This window comes from Sinocyclocheilus rhinocerous, unplaced genomic scaffold (genome assembly GCF_001515625.1).
Source record: "Sinocyclocheilus rhinocerous isolate Xijiao unplaced genomic scaffold, SAMN03320098_v1.1 scaffold1301, whole genome shotgun sequence".
Classification (NCBI taxonomy): domain Eukaryota; kingdom Metazoa; phylum Chordata; class Actinopteri; order Cypriniformes; family Cyprinidae; genus Sinocyclocheilus; species Sinocyclocheilus rhinocerous.
This window is the reverse complement of record NW_015666735.1, coordinates 281867-304309: the sequence shown is the minus strand read 5'-3', so window position 1 is coordinate 304309 and position 22443 is coordinate 281867. Positions and strand designations below refer to the sequence as shown.

The 22443-nt window shown below is 35.1% G+C and overlaps 2 protein-coding genes across 3 annotated transcripts in view; both read right to left on the bottom strand.

Moving 5' to 3' along the window:
- tgfbr2a (transforming growth factor beta receptor 2a) overlaps window positions 1-8743 on the bottom strand; it is a 24051-nt gene extending 15308 nt beyond the window's left edge. Inside the window, exons 1-3 of one of the 2 annotated variants that reach the window (XM_016544565.1) lie at window positions 8551-8743; window positions 4795-4945; window positions 457-668 (exon numbers count right to left, since the gene is read on the bottom strand). In XM_016544565.1, coding sequence (XP_016400051.1) covers window positions 457-668; window positions 4795-4945; window positions 8551-8620 — 433 coding nt within the window. In that variant the 5' untranslated portion in view covers window positions 8621-8743. Of the gene's footprint in view, window positions 1-456; window positions 669-4794; window positions 4946-6922; window positions 7116-8550 lie in introns of those variants that run through there. The other variant, XM_016544564.1, reaches the window with a different exon arrangement.
- Window positions 8744-19768: 11025 nt separating this feature from the next.
- LOC107733060 (RNA-binding motif, single-stranded-interacting protein 3-like) overlaps window positions 19769-22443 on the bottom strand; it is a 46133-nt gene continuing 43458 nt past the window's right edge. Inside the window, exons 12-14 of the mRNA XM_016544563.1 lie at window positions 22300-22389; window positions 21055-21158; window positions 19769-20288 (exon numbers count right to left, since the gene is read on the bottom strand). Coding sequence (XP_016400049.1) covers window positions 20285-20288; window positions 21055-21158; window positions 22300-22389 — 198 coding nt within the window. The 3' untranslated portion in view covers window positions 19769-20284. The remainder of the gene's footprint in view (window positions 20289-21054; window positions 21159-22299; window positions 22390-22443) is intronic.

The window sequence follows — 22443 nt, the reverse complement described above, 5'->3', positions numbered from 1 at the left end:
TATATATACAGTAAGTTCATGTTAGCTAATGCATTATCTAATGTTAACAAATGAGAGTTTTATCAATAATCCAAAAATAGATCAAATAAAAGTTCTCTCTTTAGAGGCAGTTCAGAGCGTTTGTAACCCAGCTTTATATGACACTTGTTATAACTAGATAAGAAAAGTTTATCTTGATTGTCTTGCTTTATGTAAAACCAACACAATTACTACAGACTCTTCAAGAATCAATTTTACATTCACAACATGAACAATATGAATGCAAATATGCCATTTTTCAGATTTAGCTCAATGCTGATGATATGTGAAATATATTATGCACTGAAAACCAGACACACACCTGATGGAGACCTCAAACAAACACTACACGTATGAAACCACAAACACACACCTACTCAGTGCTGATGATATGACAAATAGTAGGTAACCACACACACACACCAGAAATGCACTCACATATAGCGATCTGGTCATCAGGTTTGTTCAGCAGCATGCGTTCGTTGCACCCTCGTCCCGTACAGGCGCACAGACGGAGGTTAGGGGTGTTCATGTTTCTGACCGACAGCACACAGTCTGAGCTGCTGTAGTCGTCCAGCATCACGCCGTTCAGCGGCCGCGTCCGGTCATGACACTTCGTCTCCACCGTCACAACTCCAGCCTCCCTCCACCTAAAAGAGACAGAAATAGCAATCACAGCTCGCAGTTCATGCAATCACTAGCATACTACTCATACTTATTCTGCACTTTGCATTATGTCTGCACAGTATGGAGCTTTTCTGCATGAGTCAATATCCTGATGATCTACTACATTTGTCAAAATGCGCAGTATTATAACAGAACACAATGTGTGTGATAAGGTATCCTAAAATGCAATGAGCTCAACCTTTCATTTCCAGTGTTATTAAAAAATGGAAGTGAAATTAACCATAAAATCACATCAGACTGTCAAAAGTGGGCTGAAAATTTTATATATACATATATGTGTGTGTGTGTGTGTGTGTATGTATCTATGTGTGTGTGTGTGTGTGTATATAGAGAGAGAGAGAGAGAGCGAGAGAGAGAGACTATATGTGACCCTGGACCACAAAACCAAAAAAAAAAAATAAGGGTCAATTTTTCGAAATTGAGATTTATAATCATCTGAAAGCTGAATAAATAAGCTTTCCATTAATGTATGGTTTGTTATGATAGGACAATATTTGGCCGAGATACAACTATTTGAAAATCTGGAATCTGAGGGTGCAAAAAAATCAAAATATTGAGAAAATCATCTTTAAAGTTGTCCAAATGAAGTTCTTAGCAATGCATATTACAAATCAAAAATTAAGTTTTGATATATTTACGGTAGGAAATTTACAGAATATCTTCATGGAACATGATCTTTACTTAATATCCTAATGATTTTTGGCATAAAAGAAAAATCAATAATTTTGACCCATACAATGTATTTTTGACTATTGCTACAAATATACTCCAGCGACTTAAGACAGGGTCACGTATGTGTATATGTAGAATAAGCGAATTGACTGTGAGACAGCAAGAGCGTGTAAGTGTTTTGCTTAATACAAGTTTTCTGTCTATTAGAGTAAATATCTGCTAGTTGGGAGGATTGATTCGTTTCTTTTCTAGGCCGATATGGCTAGGAACTATACTCTCATTCCGGCGTAAATGCCTGAAAATAGTCCCCAGCATGCTTCCCTGTGCAAGCAGGTGGTCACGTTGGTTATGCTGACAGAAGTTAGCCTATTTTCAGGTGCTGCGTAATATCATTGCGCCTGCTGCACCCATGGTACGGCAGCAAAGTTCCTTGATTATTATGCCGGAATGAGAGTATAGTTCCTAGCCATATCTAGGAGATGTTTGCATTAAGATGTTTCTCAAATTATCTTCTTTTATGTTCCATAGTTTATGTTAGGCTGTTGTAGCCTAAATGTTTATGTGTAATAAATGTTATATTAAATCAAATCAAATATTTCTTTCTAAAGCTACTATTTGTAATGTCTACTTAATACTTTCTCATTTAACCCAAAAAAAAAAAAAAAGTTTAAATAATCTTTTGGGGGTATTTTCACAGCCAAATGTAAATTGCGATTATTAGATTAATTAATCGACACATCATATAATTAATTAGATTCAAAATTTTAATTGACTGACAGCTGATGATGATTAATGGATGCCACAGTGAATTATGAAATGTTCATCATTAAAATGTGCTTTCACTTTCACATGTTATTCAAAAACATAGTAGCTAGTTCACAGTATATGCTACACTTTTAACAGTTGCGTATATGCTACACTTTTAACAGTTGCGTACTGGGTACTGGGTCCAGTAAACAGTAGTTTAGTAATAGTAAGAGAAACAGTAAGTCAGTTATGTCCAGTCAGCTGATTTACACCAGCGTTTGTGTATTTTGGGTCGTTGTTCCTGTATCTTCTGCTGCATGGAAAGTGAAACAAGCTCATGTTGCGTTTTCCATTTTCATGTAATAATCACAACTACAAAACCCATAATGCAGCAGTGTACAGGTTGGTTTGCATCTATTATACATCTACATCTATATCAAAGATGGTTTAGAAAAAGAGTTTTGTCATTTAACGTCACAGGAGAAACTTTTAAAGTTCTCTGGTTCTTTTTATCCAACTATATTCTGGTGCCTTAAAGAACCTTCATGTATCTGTAAAGAACTTACTGTAAAGGATCATTCACCCAAAAAATGCAAATAAGGGAGTGTAAATTATCCATTTTTAGGTGCACTATCCCTTTAAGAATGATTCAGGTTGAAAACGTTTTGGTTTTATTTTGAAAAAGGCTTCTTTGCTTCAAGACGCTCGCTTTAATGTCATTTCTTAAAAGAATAGTTCAGCCAAAAATTTTAATTAGCTGAATATGTTCTCACCCTCAGGCCATTCAAGATGTAGATGAGTTTGTTTCTTCATCAGATTTGTAGTGTCTCAGCAGTGGATGCTCTGCAGTGAATGGGTGCCGTCAGAATGAGAGTCCAAACAGCTGATAAAAACATCACAATAATCCACAAGTCATCCACACCACTCCAGTCCATCAGTTCACATCTGGAGAAGCTAAAAGCTGCGTGTTTGTAGGAAACAGATCCATTGTTAAGGCATTTTTAACTTCAAACCTTTGCTTCAGGCTAAAATAAACCATAACAACATTTCCTCCAGCGAATAAGTCCATCTCCTGTTGTCTCTCACTTCAAAATCCACACATATATTTGTTCAAAGCTGTTTTGGACTGTTTTGGCTTGTAAACGGTACTTGATCTGTGTATGTTTCTCTCCTGATTCAGACCAGACCACTTTTACACTGGAGGAAGCGTTATTGTGGATTATGGACTCGTATTTTAGCCAGAAGCGGGGTTTTTTTTTTTTCCGGACATTGGGTCATATGATGCTGCTAAAAAGAACATTATTTTGTGTATTTGGTGTAATGAAATGTGTTTATGCGGTTTAAAGTTAAAAAAATACATTATTTTCCACATACTGTACATTATTGTTTCTCCTCTATGCCCCGCCTTCTGAAACGCGTCGATTTTTACAAAGCTCATCGGTCTGAAAAAGCGAGGGGTGCTGTGATTGGCCAGCTATCCAATGCGTTGTGATTGGCCGAATACCTCAAGCGTGAGACGGAAATGTTACGCCCCTCCTCACCCTCAGGCCATTCAAGATGTAGATGAGTTTGTTTCTTCATCAGATTTGTAGTGTCTCAGCAGTGGATGCTCTGCAGTGAATGGGTGCCGTCAGAATGAGAGTCCAAACAGCTGATAAAAACATCACAATAATCCACAAGTCATCCACACCACTCCAGTCCATCAGTTCACATCTGGAGAAGCTAAAAGCTGCGTGTTTGTAGGAAACAGATCCATTGTTAAGGCATTTTTAACTTCAAACCTTTGCTTCAGGCTAAAATAAACCATAACAACATTTCCTCCAGCGAATAAGTCCATCTCCTGTTGTCTCTCACTTCAAAATCCACACATATATTTGTTCAAAGCTGTTTTGGACTGTTTTGGCTTGTAAACGGTACTTGATCTGTGTATGTTTCTCTCCTGATTCAGACCAGACCACTTTTACACTGGAGGAAGCGTTATTGTGGATTATGGACTCGTATTTTAGCCAGAAGCGGGGTTTTTTTTTTTTCCGGACATTGGGTCATATGATGCTGCTAAAAAGAACATTATTTTGTGTATTTGGTGTAATGAAATGTGTTTATGCGGTTTAAAGTTAAAAAAATACATTATTTTCCTTTATGCACCAAGAGCTTGTAACACTCCAAAGAGAAAGGAAAAAATTAAATTGCATCATATGACCCCTTTAAGCACTTTGGTCAACCATGGTTGTTTTTAAATGTGCTATATAAATAAAACTGAACTGAACTGAGAAGCAACAGTTTAAAGTTAAAAACGTCTTAATGGATTTGTTTCTTACAATAACACAGCTTTTGGCTTCTCAAGACATTAACTGATGGACTGGAGTGGTGTGGATTACTTGTGGATTATTGTGATGTTTTTATCAGCTGTTTGGACTCTCATTCTGACGGCACCCATTCACTGCAGAGCATCCATTGCTGAGACACTGATGCAATGCTGCATTTCTCCCAATCTGATGAAGAAATAACCTAACCTACATCTCAGATGGCCTGAGGGCAAGTGAATTTTCAGCGAATGTTCATTTTTAGGTGAATTACTGCTTTAAGTGAAGAATGCTGCATCACGTCTGTGAGCGTGTTGGAACAAACCCCATTGCAGCTGCATGATTCATGTTCAAGAGTGCATCATACCAGACGGCGGCGCAGACGTCATCTGGACTCGGGCAGACCTTTGATACGCTGCAGTTGGCGATGCACTGATTTGACTTGCAGTTCGCCGGCTGAGGGTCACATGACTTACACACACTGTGTGGATTGGCTGTGTGGAGCACAGCTGATGCACCTGAGACACAAACAGAGGCGAGATCAGAACCGGATTGAGATACTATTATAGCTTTCATTAATATTTTGAATTCATTTTTATTTTTTTGTTTTTATTTTAATTGCAGTTAAAGCTTTAGTAATTTTATGTTTTGCCATTTTTATAATTTTTTAAAATATATCTTTGTAATTTTTTATAACTTTTTGTTTTAGTTATTTTAGCAGATCAAGTTAAACTATATAAAAATGAGAAATAAAATAGCTGAATTTTTTTTTTTTTAGTTTTAATTAACTAACCTTGGATCAACCAAAGGTAATGTTTTTGTTTGTGGTTAGTTAGTGGATGATGTTTATGTTTAATGTGATTGGTCAAAAACTGACTTCATAAATCCACTGAAGATCACCAAAACACCAGCTGAGTCACAGACATTGTTCAAACAGCGATGTGACGTTAGTTTAGACCCCAAACACATGTGATAATTAAAAAACATTTTCTACAGCAACAAGCATCTCAGGATCTGATGACGTAATCGTCTCCACATTCAGCTGGACGTTGCTTCAGTATCTGCGTCTGCCAGGCAAATAAACGCAAACACATGCTGCAACACTGTTAGCCGCGGTAAATGGATTATATCTGGATCTTCAGGATCTCATAAATGCAACCGCAGGTTTACGTTGTTTCACGCTAAACTGCAGAAACATCTGTGTGGACGGATGTTGTGTTTTACTTTAGTGATGGACAGTGATGAAGATACAAGACAAAACACCTGCAACCTCATTTAAGAAGAATTCATTTTTATTTAATCTAAATACATAACAATCTAAAAGGTCTTTATCAATTTAATGCAACTTGTATTATGATCCAATTAATTATTAATTATTTAACAACACATAAATCCACTGCAGCCCAGTTTGGGAAACCCTGGTGTAATGTAATGTTTAATGCACTTTATGATGTTAATATCAAAAAATGGAATATATTTTCTTTCTCTTTGCTTTTTTATATCAATACAGAACCTTTAATGGTAAGTTTAAAACAAGTTGGATAAAAAAAAGTAATCTAAAAAAGTAATCAATCAGAATGCATTACCTGAAAGGAGTAACCAAGATTCTTACTAACTAGTTTTCATCATGTAATTTGCATATCTATCTATCTATCTATCTATCTATCTATCTATCTGACATCATGATCAATTTGGTAGTCATTCTCAAACACATTTACAGCTTGTATCAATTAATAATAATTTTAAATGTTTTTATTTTTATATTTTCAGATTTAATTTTTAAGTATTTTTTGTTTTTGTCATTTTATTATTATTATTGTGTAATATGTCTATACCCTATTAATTATGTCTTTATTATTATATATATTTTTTTTTCATTTTTAGTTTTAGTTATTTTAGAAGGCTAAATCATGTTAAACTAAATGAAAGCAAAAAAAAAAAAAAACTTTTATTTAGTATTATAGGCTATATTTATTTCAGTTAAAGTTTATTTAAATTATATGTAGTACTTTATCATGGCACCACCACACTCGTTAAACTGTGGTAAATATTTGAACGGGATCCCACCATAGTAATGTAATACAGCTTTAGTAACAACTCAAAACACGATACTTTTTAAAGCATATTTTACACGACTTTAGTATCATGACAAATGTCACAGTACATTTAGTAAATAAAAATAGAACGAACAAATTAGACAGGAACAGAATTGGAGAGTTTCAAACACACAAACACACAAACACACACACAAACACACACACACACACACACACACACACGAGGAAACGTGTGTCAGGCTCGTGTTGTCTGACAGTTTCAGACACTGAGAGAGGAACTAATAATTAATCTATTTACACCCCATAAACACCGAGTGTGACGCGACGCGACGCGACTCGCTAACGCTCCAGTGAAACGCTCGCGTTCGCTGATCATAGCGGCGTCAGTGTCAGAGCGTCGCGTCGCGCCGTAGTAACGAGACTGAAGCGGAAACTCACCAGACACCAGACACACGAGAAGAACCGATCCAAAACCGACAGAACCGAACCGCTCCACTACACGCTCCATCGCTTCTGACCCCGGATCGATGCTCTTAAATCGGCTCGAGCCTCATTCTCCTCCTTCATCTGAGAGGAAACGCGCGGAGATGGACGTGAGTCACAGAGGAGACAGGAAATGTTCATGAAGAACGCGCTCTGAGGGAGGAGGAAGAGCCTCTTTTCCTGCTTTACTTTCTCAAAACCGCTACTGCTGCTGCGTCTGTGTCAACGCACACTGCGCTCACTCACTCACTAGACAACACCTTAGCGCAGCTCTGAAGCTGGTGAGCACCACATAGACAGCATTACTGGGCATCATACTCTCAAACCCTAGTGAGTTCCCTACATAGCCGACATTAAGGCATTTCAAGTGAGTTATAAACAACATTTTCTCAAAACCTGGATAAAGTTGCCTATCAGCATTTGGCATCTCAAACCTACGAGTATTACAACATAAACAACATTTCTGGGCATCATACTCTCAAACCCTAGTGAGTTCCCTACATAGATGACATTAAGGCATTTCAAGTGAGTTATAAACAACATTTTCTCAAAACCTATAGATAAAGTTGCCTATCAGCATTTGGCATCTCAAACCTATGAGTATTACAACATATACAACATTTCTGGGCATCATAGTCTCAAAACCTAGTGTGTTGCCTAGCTATAACATTCTAGGTGTGATAGCCTCAAAACCAATGAATTTACTATAGACAGCATTTTAGTCTTAAAACCTGAAGAATTGTCTATATAGACAGCATTTCTGAGCATCCTATCAAGACCTAGTGAGTTGCCTACATAGAAAACATTTTTAGGCATCATCGTCTCAAAACCATAGTGAGTTTCCTACATAAACAACATTTCTGGGTGTCGGTCTCGGAGTGTTGCCTACATAAAGCCTATATAACATTTTTGGCATCATAGTCTCAAAACCAATAGAATTTTGTAGACAGCATTTTTAGACTTAAAACCTGGAGAGTTGCCTATATAGACAGCATTTCAAGATCTAGTGAGCTGCCTACATAGAAAACATTTTTAGGCATCATAGTCTCAAAACCTAGTGTGTTGCCTACATATATAACATTGTAGGTGTCATAGTCTCAAAATCAATGAATTTCCTATAGACAGCATTTTCAGTCTTAAAACCTAGTGAGTTGCCTACATAGAAAACATTTTTAAGACATCGTAGTCTCGAAACCTAGTGAGTTTAATAGCATTTCTGGGCATCATTTTCTATAGGCGTCGCCTACATAAACAACATTTCTGGGTGTCAGTCTCAGTGTTGTTGCCTACATATATAACATTTTAGGCGTCATCGCCTCAAAACCACAGTATTTTTAGTCTTAAAACCTGGAGAGTTGCCTATATAGACAGCATTTCTGAGCATTCTATCAAGACCTGACAGTTTCAGACACTGAGAGAGGAACTAATAATTAATCTATTTACACCCCATAAACACCGAGTGTGACGCGACGCGACGCGACTCGCTAACGCTCCAGTGAAACGCTCGCGTTCGCTGATCATAGCGGCGTCAGTGTCAGAGCGTCGCGTCGCGCCGTAGTAACGAGACTGAAGCGGAAACTCACCAGACACCAGACACACGAGAAGAACCGATCCAAAACCGACAGAACCGAACCGCTCCACTACACGCTCCATCGCTTCTGACCCCGGATCGATGCTCTTAAATCGGCTCGAGCCTCATTCTCCTCCTTCATCTGAGAGGAAACGCGCGGAGATGGACGTGAGTCACAGAGGAGACAGGAAATGTTCATGAAGAACGCGCTCTGAGGGAGGAGGAAGAGCCTCTTTTCCTGCTTTACTTTCTCAAAACCGCTACTGCTGCTGCGTCTGTGTCAACGCACACTGCGCTCACTCACTCACTAGACAACACCTTAGCGCAGCTCTGAAGCTGGTGAGCACCACATAGACAGCATTACTGGGCATCATACTCTCAAACCCTAGTGAGTTCCCTACATAGCCGACATTAAGGCATTTCAAGTGAGTTATAAACAACATTTTCTCAAAACCTGGATAAAGTTGCCTATCAGCATTTGGCATCTCAAACCTACGAGTATTACCATAAAAAAAAAAAAAAACAGTTTTAGACACCATAGTCTGAAAACCTAGTGAGTTTCCTACATAGACAGCATTACTGGGCATCATATTCTCAAAGCCTAGTGAGTTCCCTACATAGACGACATTCTAAGGCATTTCAAGTGAATTTCCTAAAAATACAACATTTGTATAATATTCTCAAAACCTAGATAAGTTGCCTACGTAAACAAAATTTCTGGGTGTCAGTCTCAAAACCAAGTGTGTTGCCTACATATAAAAAACCAATTTATTTGCTATAGACAGCATTTTTAGTCTTAAAACATGGAAAATTGCCTATATAGACAGCATTTCTGAGCATTAGTATCAAGACCTAATGAGTTGTCAAAATTTTTTTAGGTGTCAAAACTTGTGAGTTTCCTACATAGACAGCATTGCTGGGAATCATAGTTTCTAAACTCAGAGTTGCCTACATGTATAACATTTTAAGCACCATAATCTTAAACTGCCTACACAGACTGCATTTTTAGGCATTACAGTCAAAAAACATAGACTTTTGGCCTATAACTGTCCTATAAGCTGTCAACCTAGACATTAAAACTGACAAGAACCCTACATAGATAGCATTTCTCAAGACCTAGTGAGTTGCCTACACAGACAACGTTTTTAGGCATATGCCCTAATGAGCAGTCTATACAGACTTACGTTTCAGGCATTTTAAAACTTAGAAAGCGGCCTACATAGACAGCAAGACATTTGCTCTCAAAAGTTACCAATACACCTATTTAGACTGCATTTCTGAGCATGTGCCTCGCATGGTGAGCTTCACACCAACACAGCATTTTTTGGGGGCATCTCAAAACCTTGCAAAATGCCTACCTACAGAAGTAAGACATCAAAAGCACTCTGTGAGCTGCCTACCTAGACAGCATCATGGCCACATAGATGTTTTAGTTCAGTCAAAGTCAATAATCTCACTGTTCATGCTGTCTATCTAGATAGCACAATAAGTTTTGACACATCATGCGTGAGAAAAGCAAAACAAGAAATGAAATCAGTAGCAACAAATCTAGACCAAAGCATCTGCGTGTAAAGAAAGCAGAGCAAACAACTGATGCACGGGAAGTAAAATTAAGATAAGTCTTGTTTGCTGAGAAATTGATCAGTATTAAGACGGATAAAAATGAGAAAAATCTGCTAATGGGGTCAGAAAAATAAGCTTAATTCAAAGGGAAAACAAGTTTATTTTTCACAGTGAATTCTAATTTTGCGTCTACATGTATCTCGATTCAAGAATGTTTACTGGAAAGCAAGACAAAAATAACATCCAAAATCATATTGTGCAGTGTATGTTTAAGCATGCACCACACTTTTTTATCTCTGCTGTTCAAGTGAATGCATTCAGGTTGAATTATCTAAAGACCATTAAACAAGACAAAACTGATCAAGAAGGATCACCGCCAGAATCACGTGCCGCAAACGCAGAGTTTCGCTGTTGTGTATCCTGACTGTCACGACGAGATGATCGAATACAGTTCTTGGAAATCAGTGCAATGCTTGTGAAATTCTGTTATTCCATAGAAAGGGCCGATTAGGAGCCCCAGATCAGCTGGTCTGTCTCTTTACCACCTTTAACTGGAAATGACGTAGACTACAAGACAAAATGCTCATTTTTCTGCATCTGTTTCACACAGATTGCACTGGAGAAACTAATCCACGTCTACATAATAACTAACAGTGTCTAGAACATGATTAAACGCAGCTGCTTTGGTTTATGAACTCGCACTGGACTTGTTTTGGTGAAGCTGCAGGTCTCTCAAATGTAAATATATCAAAACTGCAGTTTTATATCATTTCAATGCTATGATTATAGACTTGAGTTCAACTCTATTGCATGCCAAAAACAAAACCTGAAGTAATTGGAGTTCCTACAAAGCAATTTTAGGCATCATGATCCTAAAACCTAGTTATGTTCCGTACATGGACAGTATTTGTTGGAGCATCATAGTCTTAAAACCGATTGAGTTGCCTACACAGACAGCATTTTTAGGCATCATAGCCTTAAAGCCTATAGTGAGTTTCCTACATATATAGCATTTCTAGAAATTGTTTAAAAGCCTACTGAGTTGCCTACATAAATAGTATTTTAGGCATCATGGTCTCAAACCCCATTTCTGAGCATCATATACACTAGTGAGTTCCCTACATACTATAAACCACACTTCCGGGAATCATAGTCCTAAAAACCTATTGAGCTGCCAACATATATAACATTTTTATGCATCATATTCTCAAAACCTTGTGAGTTTCCTACATAGACAGCATTTCTAGGTGTCATAGTCATAAAACCGAATATCCTAAATAGACAGCTTTTAGGCATTGTATTCTCAAAAGCAAATCATCTCAAAATATATAAAAACTGCAGTTTTATATAATTTCAATGCAATGAACATAGACTTGAGTTCAACTCTATTGGATGCCAGTCTTTTTCAAAAACAAATCCAGAAGAAATTTGAGTTTCCTACATAGCAATTTTAGGCATCATAGCCTTAAAATCTACCGAGTTTCCTACGTAGACAACATTTTTAGGCATCATAGTCATAAAACCTAGTGAGTTTCCTACACAGACAGCATTTACAGGCATCAAAATCTAAAAACCCTGAGCATCAAAGTCTTAAAAACTAGTGAGTTCCCTTCATAGACCACTTCCGGGCATCATAGTTTTAAAAACCTATTGAGTTGCCTACATAACATTTTTATGCATGATGTTTTGAAAACCTTGTGAGTTTCCTACATAAATAACATTTCTAGGTGTCATAGTCATAAAACCTAGCGGATATCCTACATTAAAAGCATTTGGGCATCGTATTCTCAAAAGTAAATAATTTTAAAATATATCAAAACATGCAAAAAAAAAATTTATGCAATGATTAAGTTGTTCTTCTATGTAGCCTGAAAGCTACTGACTCACTAAATATTAAAAAGATTAAAAAGTTGAAAATATGACATACTAAGTCATATTTATAGATTAAACATCAAAATTATGACTTAAAAAGTCTATATGACTTGAGTCAAAATTATGACAAAACATTCAAATTTATGACTTAAACGTCAGAATTATGACATTAAAAATTAAAAATGATGACAAATAAAAAATGATGACAAGTTAATTGTAATAATTGAAACTTTTTCATCATAACTAATCATAATTAAGACTTAATATTTCATAAAGACAGTATGTTAATTTCGACTTTGTTATAATTATGACTCTTTAAGTCAGATTTGTATGATTTTATCTCATAATTATGAATTGGAGTGTCATCATTTTGACTTTCAATTTCAACTTCATTTCAATAATTCTGACATAATTTTGACTTAATTAAAATACAACTCATTGTCATAATTTAGATTTTTTTTGGTCATAATTTTGACTTAATCTTACAAATAATACTTTTCACAATTATTACTTTTAATCTCATAAATATGACTTAGTATGCCATAATTTTGACTTTTAGTCAATTTCGACTTTTAATTTCATAAACATTGCTCATCATTTGTCATGATTTTTCTTCTTCTTATGTGGCAGAAATGGGCTTTCATAAAAAAAAACTAAAAAAAAACAATGAACTTTGAATAATATATTTTCTTAATTCTTTTGATTTTGGGGTGAAATAAATAATATCTTAATGATATCCATCCAATTCCCAATGAAGAACGTCAAAGAAACTTGGGAAAAAGAGCAGAAATACAGACATCAGCGTGACAGATGATGAAAACCGAGATCATGATGCTGAAAACATGTTTCATGGCACATAAACCTGCTATTAAAATGTTATAAATAATTTAGATTTTAATTAATAAAAACTATAATATTACATAAATAATACTGAAATAATACCATGCTCCCAGTGAATGCATGAACTGATCAAATGCAATGCAATGGAAGTGGTTTTGGATAAAAGCATCTGCCAGGTGCATTCATGTAAACAGACTCCCTTTGCATTGTTTATGTCTTTATGTAATAACCACAAAGCAGTCTGAATCCTGATGACGGGACGGTTAGTGATCCGTCAGATCAGCACAATCCTCCGGGCCTAAATAAAGCAGTGCTGTGTGTTGTTGTGGTGGATGTTCAGTTCAGACTGTCTGCTGTCCACAACAATCATGAATCACTGAACGCTCAAAATTGTGTTCAAAACCACTGCAGATGATTCGTCACACATTAGTTCACATACGGCTCTCATTCACACTTCTGATCAAGACCACACGCATCGCAATGTGTTTCAAATTTCATGTCAAAATATAAAATATGTATTTAAATATGTGGTCCAGAATGTGAGTCATATTGAATGATTGAATCAATCAGTGTGCACAAATGATTCATAAGTTCTCTGAAGTGAATCAGTTCACTACAGAATCGGTTTACATCATAACGAACAATGCAAATGTTCATAACGATTATTTCAAATAATTTAACAACCAATCTGATGGTGTTTTACATCAGTCGTTTGACTTTCTATTAAAGGATTGGATCATTTAATGAGACATGAAGGAGAAATGTAGAGAAAACGTTATAACCTCTCGCTTTCCTTTCTAGGAATGAATCACAATGAGACTCTCATATATCTGTCTTTGAATCACGGGATCATTTCAGATCATACACCTGGTTTAAAACTCAATTCTTTCTTAATATTTGAGTGTGTGAGTTTTCCCCCCTCACAGACACTGTTAAAATGTCTAATCAAATGTTCGTGTGAATGTGTGCTGTAGTAAATGTACCTGTAATGACACAAATCTTTATGTTCATTTACTGTGTGACTGAAGCGTTTCTCTGTCTCTATCCTAAATCTCCTCTATTTTGAGGTCTGCTGCCATGGAAACCAGAACTGCACTTATGGAATGTCTAGAAACAGAGAGAGAGAGAGAAACATGTTAGAACATGTACCATGCTTAGATCTAAAGAAATATGTAACTGTACCACACAAATAATGTTTTCACTGTATTTGTGCTAAGGTTATTATGGTCAGAAAAAAAAAAAAAAAAAGCCTTGTTACTTGAAATATAATGACCTGCCCAACTCAATCCGAGCAGCTGAGAAACACAGGCTAAAAACACATCTCTTCCATCTTTATTTGACCCTCTAACTCTAGCACTCTCTATTCTAATTCTATTCTTTAACCCTAGTGTGGATCTGTGACTTACCGTCTTGTTTCTGTGTATCTGAAGACCCAAATGAACTGAAATGAGACAGAATTAAACACACAGTACACATGCAATAAAATCTGGTTCTGATTTTCATTATTTATGTCTGTCATATGAGTTACACAACACAAACCCAGACGAAACGTTCACAACTAACCCACATGTTGGAGATCAGAGCCGTCTGTGATCCAGAAAACAAGTCAAACAAGAACATGTCTGATTTTCATTCGGTTTTATTTTATGTGAAGAGCTTTTTCACAACACGTACTGATTTTCAGAATTTACAGAAAATCCCCCGTAGAGACCCCCAGCAAAACAAAAGAGATGTTTGTGAGGTTTGAAATAATAAAGTGAAGTTACTCTGCTGGGCTTCAACATGATTATTTTGAGTACTTCAGATGTCCTCAACCATCTGAAATCATAAATGTAAACTTAAAGTAAATTATTTTAAAATGCACTATAAAATAAAATACTACAAAATTCTAAAAATGTGACGTTGCAATATTTTACATGTAAAAACAAATAAAAATTCATAATAAAAACAAAATTGAAAATGTAAAATACATTAACTTTAAAATAAAAACAGCAAAATAAAACTCATTTAAAACAGAACTTTAAAAAAATAAATAAAAACATAATACAAAATTGCATATTTGAAATAAAAAAAACTTGGCCTTTAAATGTAACCAAACACATACAGAAACACAAACCGTGTCAGTGCTGCTCTCTAGTGCTCAAGATCTGAACACAAACTCACATCAGCAAGACAAACCATGTGATCTTCTGGGGAGCGCATGGCACAAAACTTCTTCTCCTAAACTACCACGCTACAATCCATCACGCTCCCTAAGCTCGCAAAACTCTGGACTTTTGGTAGTACCTAGGATAGCAAAGTCCACTAAAGGAGGTAGAGCTTTTTCACATTTGGCTCCCAAACTCTGGGCCTTCCTGATAACGTTCGGGGTGTACATTAACTGACAGTCACCACTGATAAGCTACCACTAAATATATTGTAGAAACTTAATTTGCTGTAAAGTTGCTTTGCAATGATTTGTATCGTGAAAAGCGCTGTACAAATAAACTTGACTTGACTTGACAAACTGCGGGGTTAGTTGTAACCAAGCGGCAACCTCCCGCCAGTGTTGCCAACTAAATTTCAGGGGAAGTTGCTAAAGGAAGGTTGATTTGTTGCTAAAAGTTGCTAAATGACGCAATGTCATTGCGCGGTGACGTCATTGCGTAATCACGATGCAAAATTGTGTCACTGCATCAAATCTCAGCAAAAAACAAAAAGTCCAGCATCATATGACCCCTTTAAGCTTAAAGTTCTGCATAATTAAGGGCGTGGCCACTTGAGTGATAGGTGGATTGCCGCTGCTGTCACCACCGTTGAGCTAGGTGGGCGTGGCTTCAGCAACCTGCTCCCGCCTCTTTGCCCATTTTCAATTGTCCGGGAGTGACGCGCTGCCAAGATGGCGACGGCCGGCTCCACCCACTTTTGAGCTTCAAAAACGCTCTTCGGAAATCTACGGGTGACGTCACGGACACTACGTCCATGTTTTTATACAGTCTATGGTTGTAACACACGTGGTTTAAATATTTCCAAACATGCTAGCATAACCAAATTTACTGTATTTACTAGTTGCCGCATCAACACTATATAGACAAAAAAGTGCGCCAAAATTCAAAAATCTTTTGAAGATATCGCTGAATATTTATTTTACCATCCCACTTGGCAAAGTTACGTCACAAACGGGAATTACATTGAAATAACATGAGTTTTAATTGAATGCATCCTGGGAGTGTTAATTTGGTCCAGGACGTAACTTTGCCCAGTGGGATAGTAAAAGTACATTTCTGGCTGAAGTAAATTTTTCATCTCAGTTTTTAGTAGACCTATTCATTTAAAATGAGACGAATCTGCTATCATTTTAATCTCCAATCTGTTATCAGTTTAGATAAAGTTTTAATGCTTCGCTAACTATAGCAGAAAACTGACATAGCATTTATTACAGTAGCCTAAACTAAACAATATATTTTCTGCCTTATTCTGTGAAAAAAAAAGAAAAAAGTGTAGTATATAAACAAATCATAAAATTGACAATTAGGAAAATATAGGAAAAAATATTACAGAATACAAAATGTTTTCATCGGTATATTTGATTTAACCTGCAGTTAAAAGAGATAAGGGGAAAAAAACGGTCAATAAGAAGAACCTCCCCCCAATTATTTCCTAAACATTTGCTAAAAAGCTCTTCTGATATATTTGTAAGCTTTCTTTACGTCATCAAGACTAAAATGAGCGTTATACTCACGGTAGCTCCGGTGACATTAGCGGCGTCTTTCTGAACGCGGCGAATCTGGAATTAGACCGGATTCATTCGGATTGACGAAATTTGTTAACATAACTAGGCCTATATATTGGGCTTATTTTTGAATATCAATTGCTGTCTACACTGTAAAATCTAATTAGTTGGGCTTACTTAAAAAAAGCATCATACAGCGCCATTGCACTATGAGCGTCCCGAGTTCGAATCCCGGTTCCAGGACCGATCCCGCCCCCGTCTCTCTCCTACTTCGTTTCCTGTCAGCTTTAAACTATCCTATCACAATAAAGGCAAAAATGCCAAAAATAAATCTTTAAAAAACTAACTAAAAACTAAAAGGCTAAATCACATTTAACTAAACCGTTGTGACATTTGGACTTGAATTTAACGCAAATGACTGAGAAGCAGATGTGAAGAAAACGAGCTCAAGAACGCGTTCTAGAAAGTTCAGACGGGGCTCAAATGGCACTCGTGTAACTTTAAGAGAATAAAAACGCTGTGGTTCTCAGCAGCAGTGAGTCGTTCTTTCAGCAGCTCCGTTTCACCTATCAATTCGTGTCGATAAAGTATAATAGGGTAAATCCTGTATAGTGATTTATCCTATATAGTGCTTGCATAAAACAAGTAGTGCATACACTTGTAGCTGTTATGTATCTTTGTAAGTCATTGTAAGCCCTCTTTTGAGGCATGCGCAAGCGCACGACCCCCCCCCGTTATAAAGAAAAAAGAAAAAAGTGGGCTCCCCCAAAGTCCACGGTATAGTTCGAACACTGGTCACGTTCACACTGTGGATAAACGCGGCGTCACTCCTTTTCTGAGCGTCTCATCGCGGTCAGCTGCATGTTAAAGCATCTTATGCTAAACTAGGAGATGTCAAATGCTACGACCGTTTTCTCAATGGTTTTCTTGTAGAACACAGAACTTAACATGCAGCTGTGTGTCACAAATCACATTCTACTTCTACTACAATCTACAAGTGTGTACTTTACTGACGTTAGGAAAGGCTAGCCTACATACTTTTAAAAATCAATGTTAAATTAAAACATAACTTAAAAAAAAAAAAAAAACACCAAACATTAATGAAATCATAAAAATGAAAAATTATTAAAAGAATAAAATGAAAACACTAAATTAAACCAAAACAAAAATAAAACACTGGACATTAAATTTTAATGCAAATGAAATACTATTAGTAATTAAATGATAAAAATACACAATTAAAATCCAGTTTTAAAATAAAACAGAATACTGACAAAAAAATCAAATCATAAAAATGTAAAATTAAAATAAAGGATTAAAAAAAAAAAACGCTTACTAAAAATTATATAATTAATGGAAAACTAAAATAAATGATTAAAATAAAAACAAAACACTTATGAAAAATTAAATCATAAAATAAACGATCAAAATAAAATAAATCAAAACACTAAAATTTATTGTCGCAAAAATGCAAATTTAAAAGAAATGATTAAAATAGAAACAAAAAATAAAACACTTATCAAAAATAAAAATAAATCAAAACGCTAAAAATTATTAAATAATAAAAATGCAAAATTAAAAGAAATTATTAAAATAAAAAATTAAAAACACTTACTAAAAATAAAAAATCATAAAAATAAAAAATTTAAATACATAATAAAAAAAAAAAGAATCAAAATAAACCCTTACTAAAAAGATATTATATTTTATTTGTTTACCTGCATGTCATGTGGCCACTAACCAACTTCAGAGAGCTGTGTGTTGTTAAACTACTGAAATATTCACTTCAGTAATTAATGCCAAAGGGGTTCGCCTGACAGAACGCTTTGAAATCTCTGGTTTAAAGAATAAGATGTTTCTCCTCTCAGCTTCAGTACGCTGGTCTGACTATAGGTCACGCGAGATCCGTCTCGTCCTAAACACCAATCATACGTGATGTTGAAGACTAACAGCGTTCAGCTAATGGCCTGTGGGAAGACAAATGGAGCTGTCAGGCCTAAGTGAGCATCTAAAGAGAGATACATCTCTAACACCAACCCAAGACCTAAAACCAGTGTATCAGGAGCTCTTCCTCACAGAGAAGATGAAGCACGAACACCATCTGATCAGATTCCTCCTTTATTGTTCATAATGCGTTTTCTGGAAACTGGAATCTCGCTCATGATTGTACATAAAGAGATGATCAACACAATAGGCTACAAATAATAGAATTGAACACAATAATAATAAAAACAACAATAGCTTCTTCTTCTTTGGTTTAGAAACGACCGCTTTCATTCAGAACTACACAAAACTACAGGAACTACTTCTTCTATTGCTTTAGACCGATTGAGTTCAACTATCAGCGTCAACAATCGCAATCCTCTACACACGGTTTTGCTTTCGTTTAGCTTTTTAAGTTTTTAATTATGTGATGCTGAGTTAATTTAAATAAAGATGCAAATGTAATGTGTAAATTGATCTAATTAAATCTTAATGTAAAATTACATTTGTTATTTTTAAATAAAAACAAGCAAAATAAAACACTACAAATACTAAAAACACATAGTTTTAAAATAAAAACAAAAAATACTAAAAAAGAAATAAATCATAAAAATGTCAAATTAAAATAAATGATTAAATAAATAAAAAAACCACTTAGCAGGCTGAAACATTAAAGGTGACATATCATGAAAATCTGACTTTTCCAGGTTTTAAGTGCTATAATCAGGTCCCCGGTGCATCTACCAACCAAGGAAACGTGAAAAGTAATGGTGCAGCTCTATTCTGGAAAAGGGGGCGGGGAGCAGCAGCTCATTTGCATTTAAAGAGACAGGCGCAAAAAACAGCGTGTTTCTGCTTCCACTCAAAATAGGCATTTTCAAAATTATATAATAAATGATCTGTGGAGTATTTTGAGCTGAAACTTCACAGACACATTCTGGGGACACCTGAGACTTATATTTCATATTGTAAAAAGGGGCATGATATATCTCCTTTAAACTTAAAAAAATAAGGTTTAAAAGCATATATAATATCCACAATGAAAGAAATGTACATAAAAACAAATCTAATGCGTAAAATGATCAAATATTTAAAAAATGTAAGGTTTTAAAAAAAATTATTATTTGGTTCAGATCTAATGTGTAAATAAATCGAAATTGATACAAACAAACAATTAGAAAATGAAAAAAAACGGCATGTTTATCAATTGCAGCAAACTGCTGTACTGTTTTTCCCTCTTTGTGAAAATTAATGTTCAGTAAAATGCAATGCATTCAGGAAAATTATAATTACCTCATTTTTCTTCAAATGAAGAAAAGGTGATATCAGGATTCAGTCCCAACATGATTAACACATGATACCGGATATTAAACAAAATTCAGATGTATTCAAAATTAAGGCAACTGAGATTTGTGTAAATTCCTACAAAACCAACACTTGACAGAAGAAAATCAACAGAATATAAAGATGCAATAGCTTAATATCTGAGGAAGACGATATGTGTTCTTCTTTATTATTTTACATCATATCCGCATCTATCAACGCAATGTTTTCATATTTATGAACTCTCTGAAGGAGCTTCAGTCCAACAGACATAAAAAAAAAAAAACCATCAGCTCATGAAGCGGCCCTGCGGTGTCCTACAGTCCAGGTGGGGAATGAGTCCAGTCAGTGTTTTTGGTGCTGAGGTCACCTGGAAGTTCATTGCGTGTCCATAATTTGAGTGCAGAGCGTCCATCAGAAGGCAACGCTGATGTACATTCACCTCTTCAGGATGCTATCTGACAATAAAACACAAAATCATCATCACACAGAGATAGAAATGCATCTACAGTGCACAAATGAAACTGTAAATGCAACTGCAAAGCAAAAACCACGAGAGTTTGTAAAGTAAATTAACTAAATAAAACAATAATGCTTGTTAACGTCAGTTAATGCATGAACAGGTATTGTGAACTAGTTTAAAACATTTATTAATATATTAATAAAATGTATCACAACATTTATATGAAGCATTAAAAAACAATATGTTTACAGCATTTATTAACAAATATATTACAACATTTATATTATATATATATTCATACAACATTTATATTAAGGCATTATAAAAACAATACATTTACAGCATTTATTTCTTAATTTCTACATGTACTAAGACATTTCAAGTTAGTATATTTAATTAATTTAATATTATTTTTATAGCTAGATTAATGATTTGTATTAGATGACACATTAACTAACGTTAACAATTTTATTTCAGTCTTGACCAAACATATAAAAGGCCTGTAAGGTCATCAAGGTACATTAAATTAATTTATTAACATAGCATTTATTTCATTAGCAAATATTAGTATTGTTAGTATATTTAAACCCAGATTAATGATTTAATTAATTGTAAACATGACATTGTAAAAAGAATATGAAAGGCCAGTACGGTCGTCAGGTTGTATGTAAGTTAAGGCTGTATGGACGGCTAGTGTTGCTTTTGTCATGTTTGTGAAGTTGATAGTGTGTAGGGTGCAGTACACAGGACGTAGTGCGCACTTGGACTGGTAGGAGCAGGGTTGAATGTGGTTGCTGGTTTCCATGGTGATCTGTTGCCGTGCTACATGGACATCCTGTGACGAGGGAGCTTCTGTTACTACACCCTGAGAACAGGAAGTGACATCGTCATGCAGGAAATCCTCATAAAGGCTGCAGTTTAATTAAACAATATTAGACGCTGTGTTTCAGAGTGAAGCGTGGCACTGTGTTCATTTACACATGAGCAGCTCATGATCCGACAGTGCTTTCAGTGTCTCTGATCGCAGTAAATGTTTAAAAACTTTAAGTCTAAATAAACAAAACACTTTATAGTAAGGCTAGTTACCGTTAGCAAATGCATTAGGTATCATGAACTGACAATGAAAAATGTTTACAGCATTTATTAATATATTCATATTTCTTTTTACAACATTACAACATGTGTATTAGAGCATTATCAAAACAAAGTTTTCAGCATTTAGTTAATTTATTAATACAGAATATGAATGTTAATTTCTACATATGCATTGCTTATAATAAGAAATTAGGAATGCAATATGTTCCAAACATCTTCCCAAACTTGTAGTAAGTTTTTATAAACCTTCCGTTGTCAACAAAATATAACAGCAATATAAAATCTTGAATGTTCGAAAATGAAGACATTTTCAAACAATAAAACAGCCCAAAATATTAGTATTGTAATTTTACAGTTGTACTGTACAATAACATTATTATTATTATTATTATTGTTGTTGTTGTTTCTTAAATGCTTGATTTTTATTTTACAGTGAAATATTAGAATGGCAAATTGTTATTTTGCTTAATTTTTTTAATTTAGTAGTAATTAAAGTTATTATTGAATAATAATAATTATAATACAATAATTAGCATTGCTATTATTATAGACAGATTGATATATAATCAAATTTTTTTGTCAAATTGTGCAGAATAATAATAATAATAATAATTTTTTTTTCTTCTTCTTCTTCTTATTATTATTATTACTATTGTCAGATTGATACATAAATCTCAATTTTTTTTGTCAAATTCTGCAGAAGTAAAAATAATAATAATAACAACATACATTATTATTATTATTATTGTCATATTGATATATAATCACACATTTTTCGCCAAATTGTTCAGTCTTACAAACAAGCAAGTTTTTTTTTTTTGCATTTTAAAACACAATACAATCACAATTAACTTTTGCCCAAATTGTGCAGCCCTAGTATTTATGTAACTCATGAAACATGCATGATTTACCTCTACAGGAAGTGCTGACGGAGGGACCGGCGTTAACTGATGGATGAAAGTTCCTTGCATAGGGGCCACACGAGCTGGAGCCGTTATATACTGAAACACACACACACACACACACACACACACACACACACACACACAGATCAG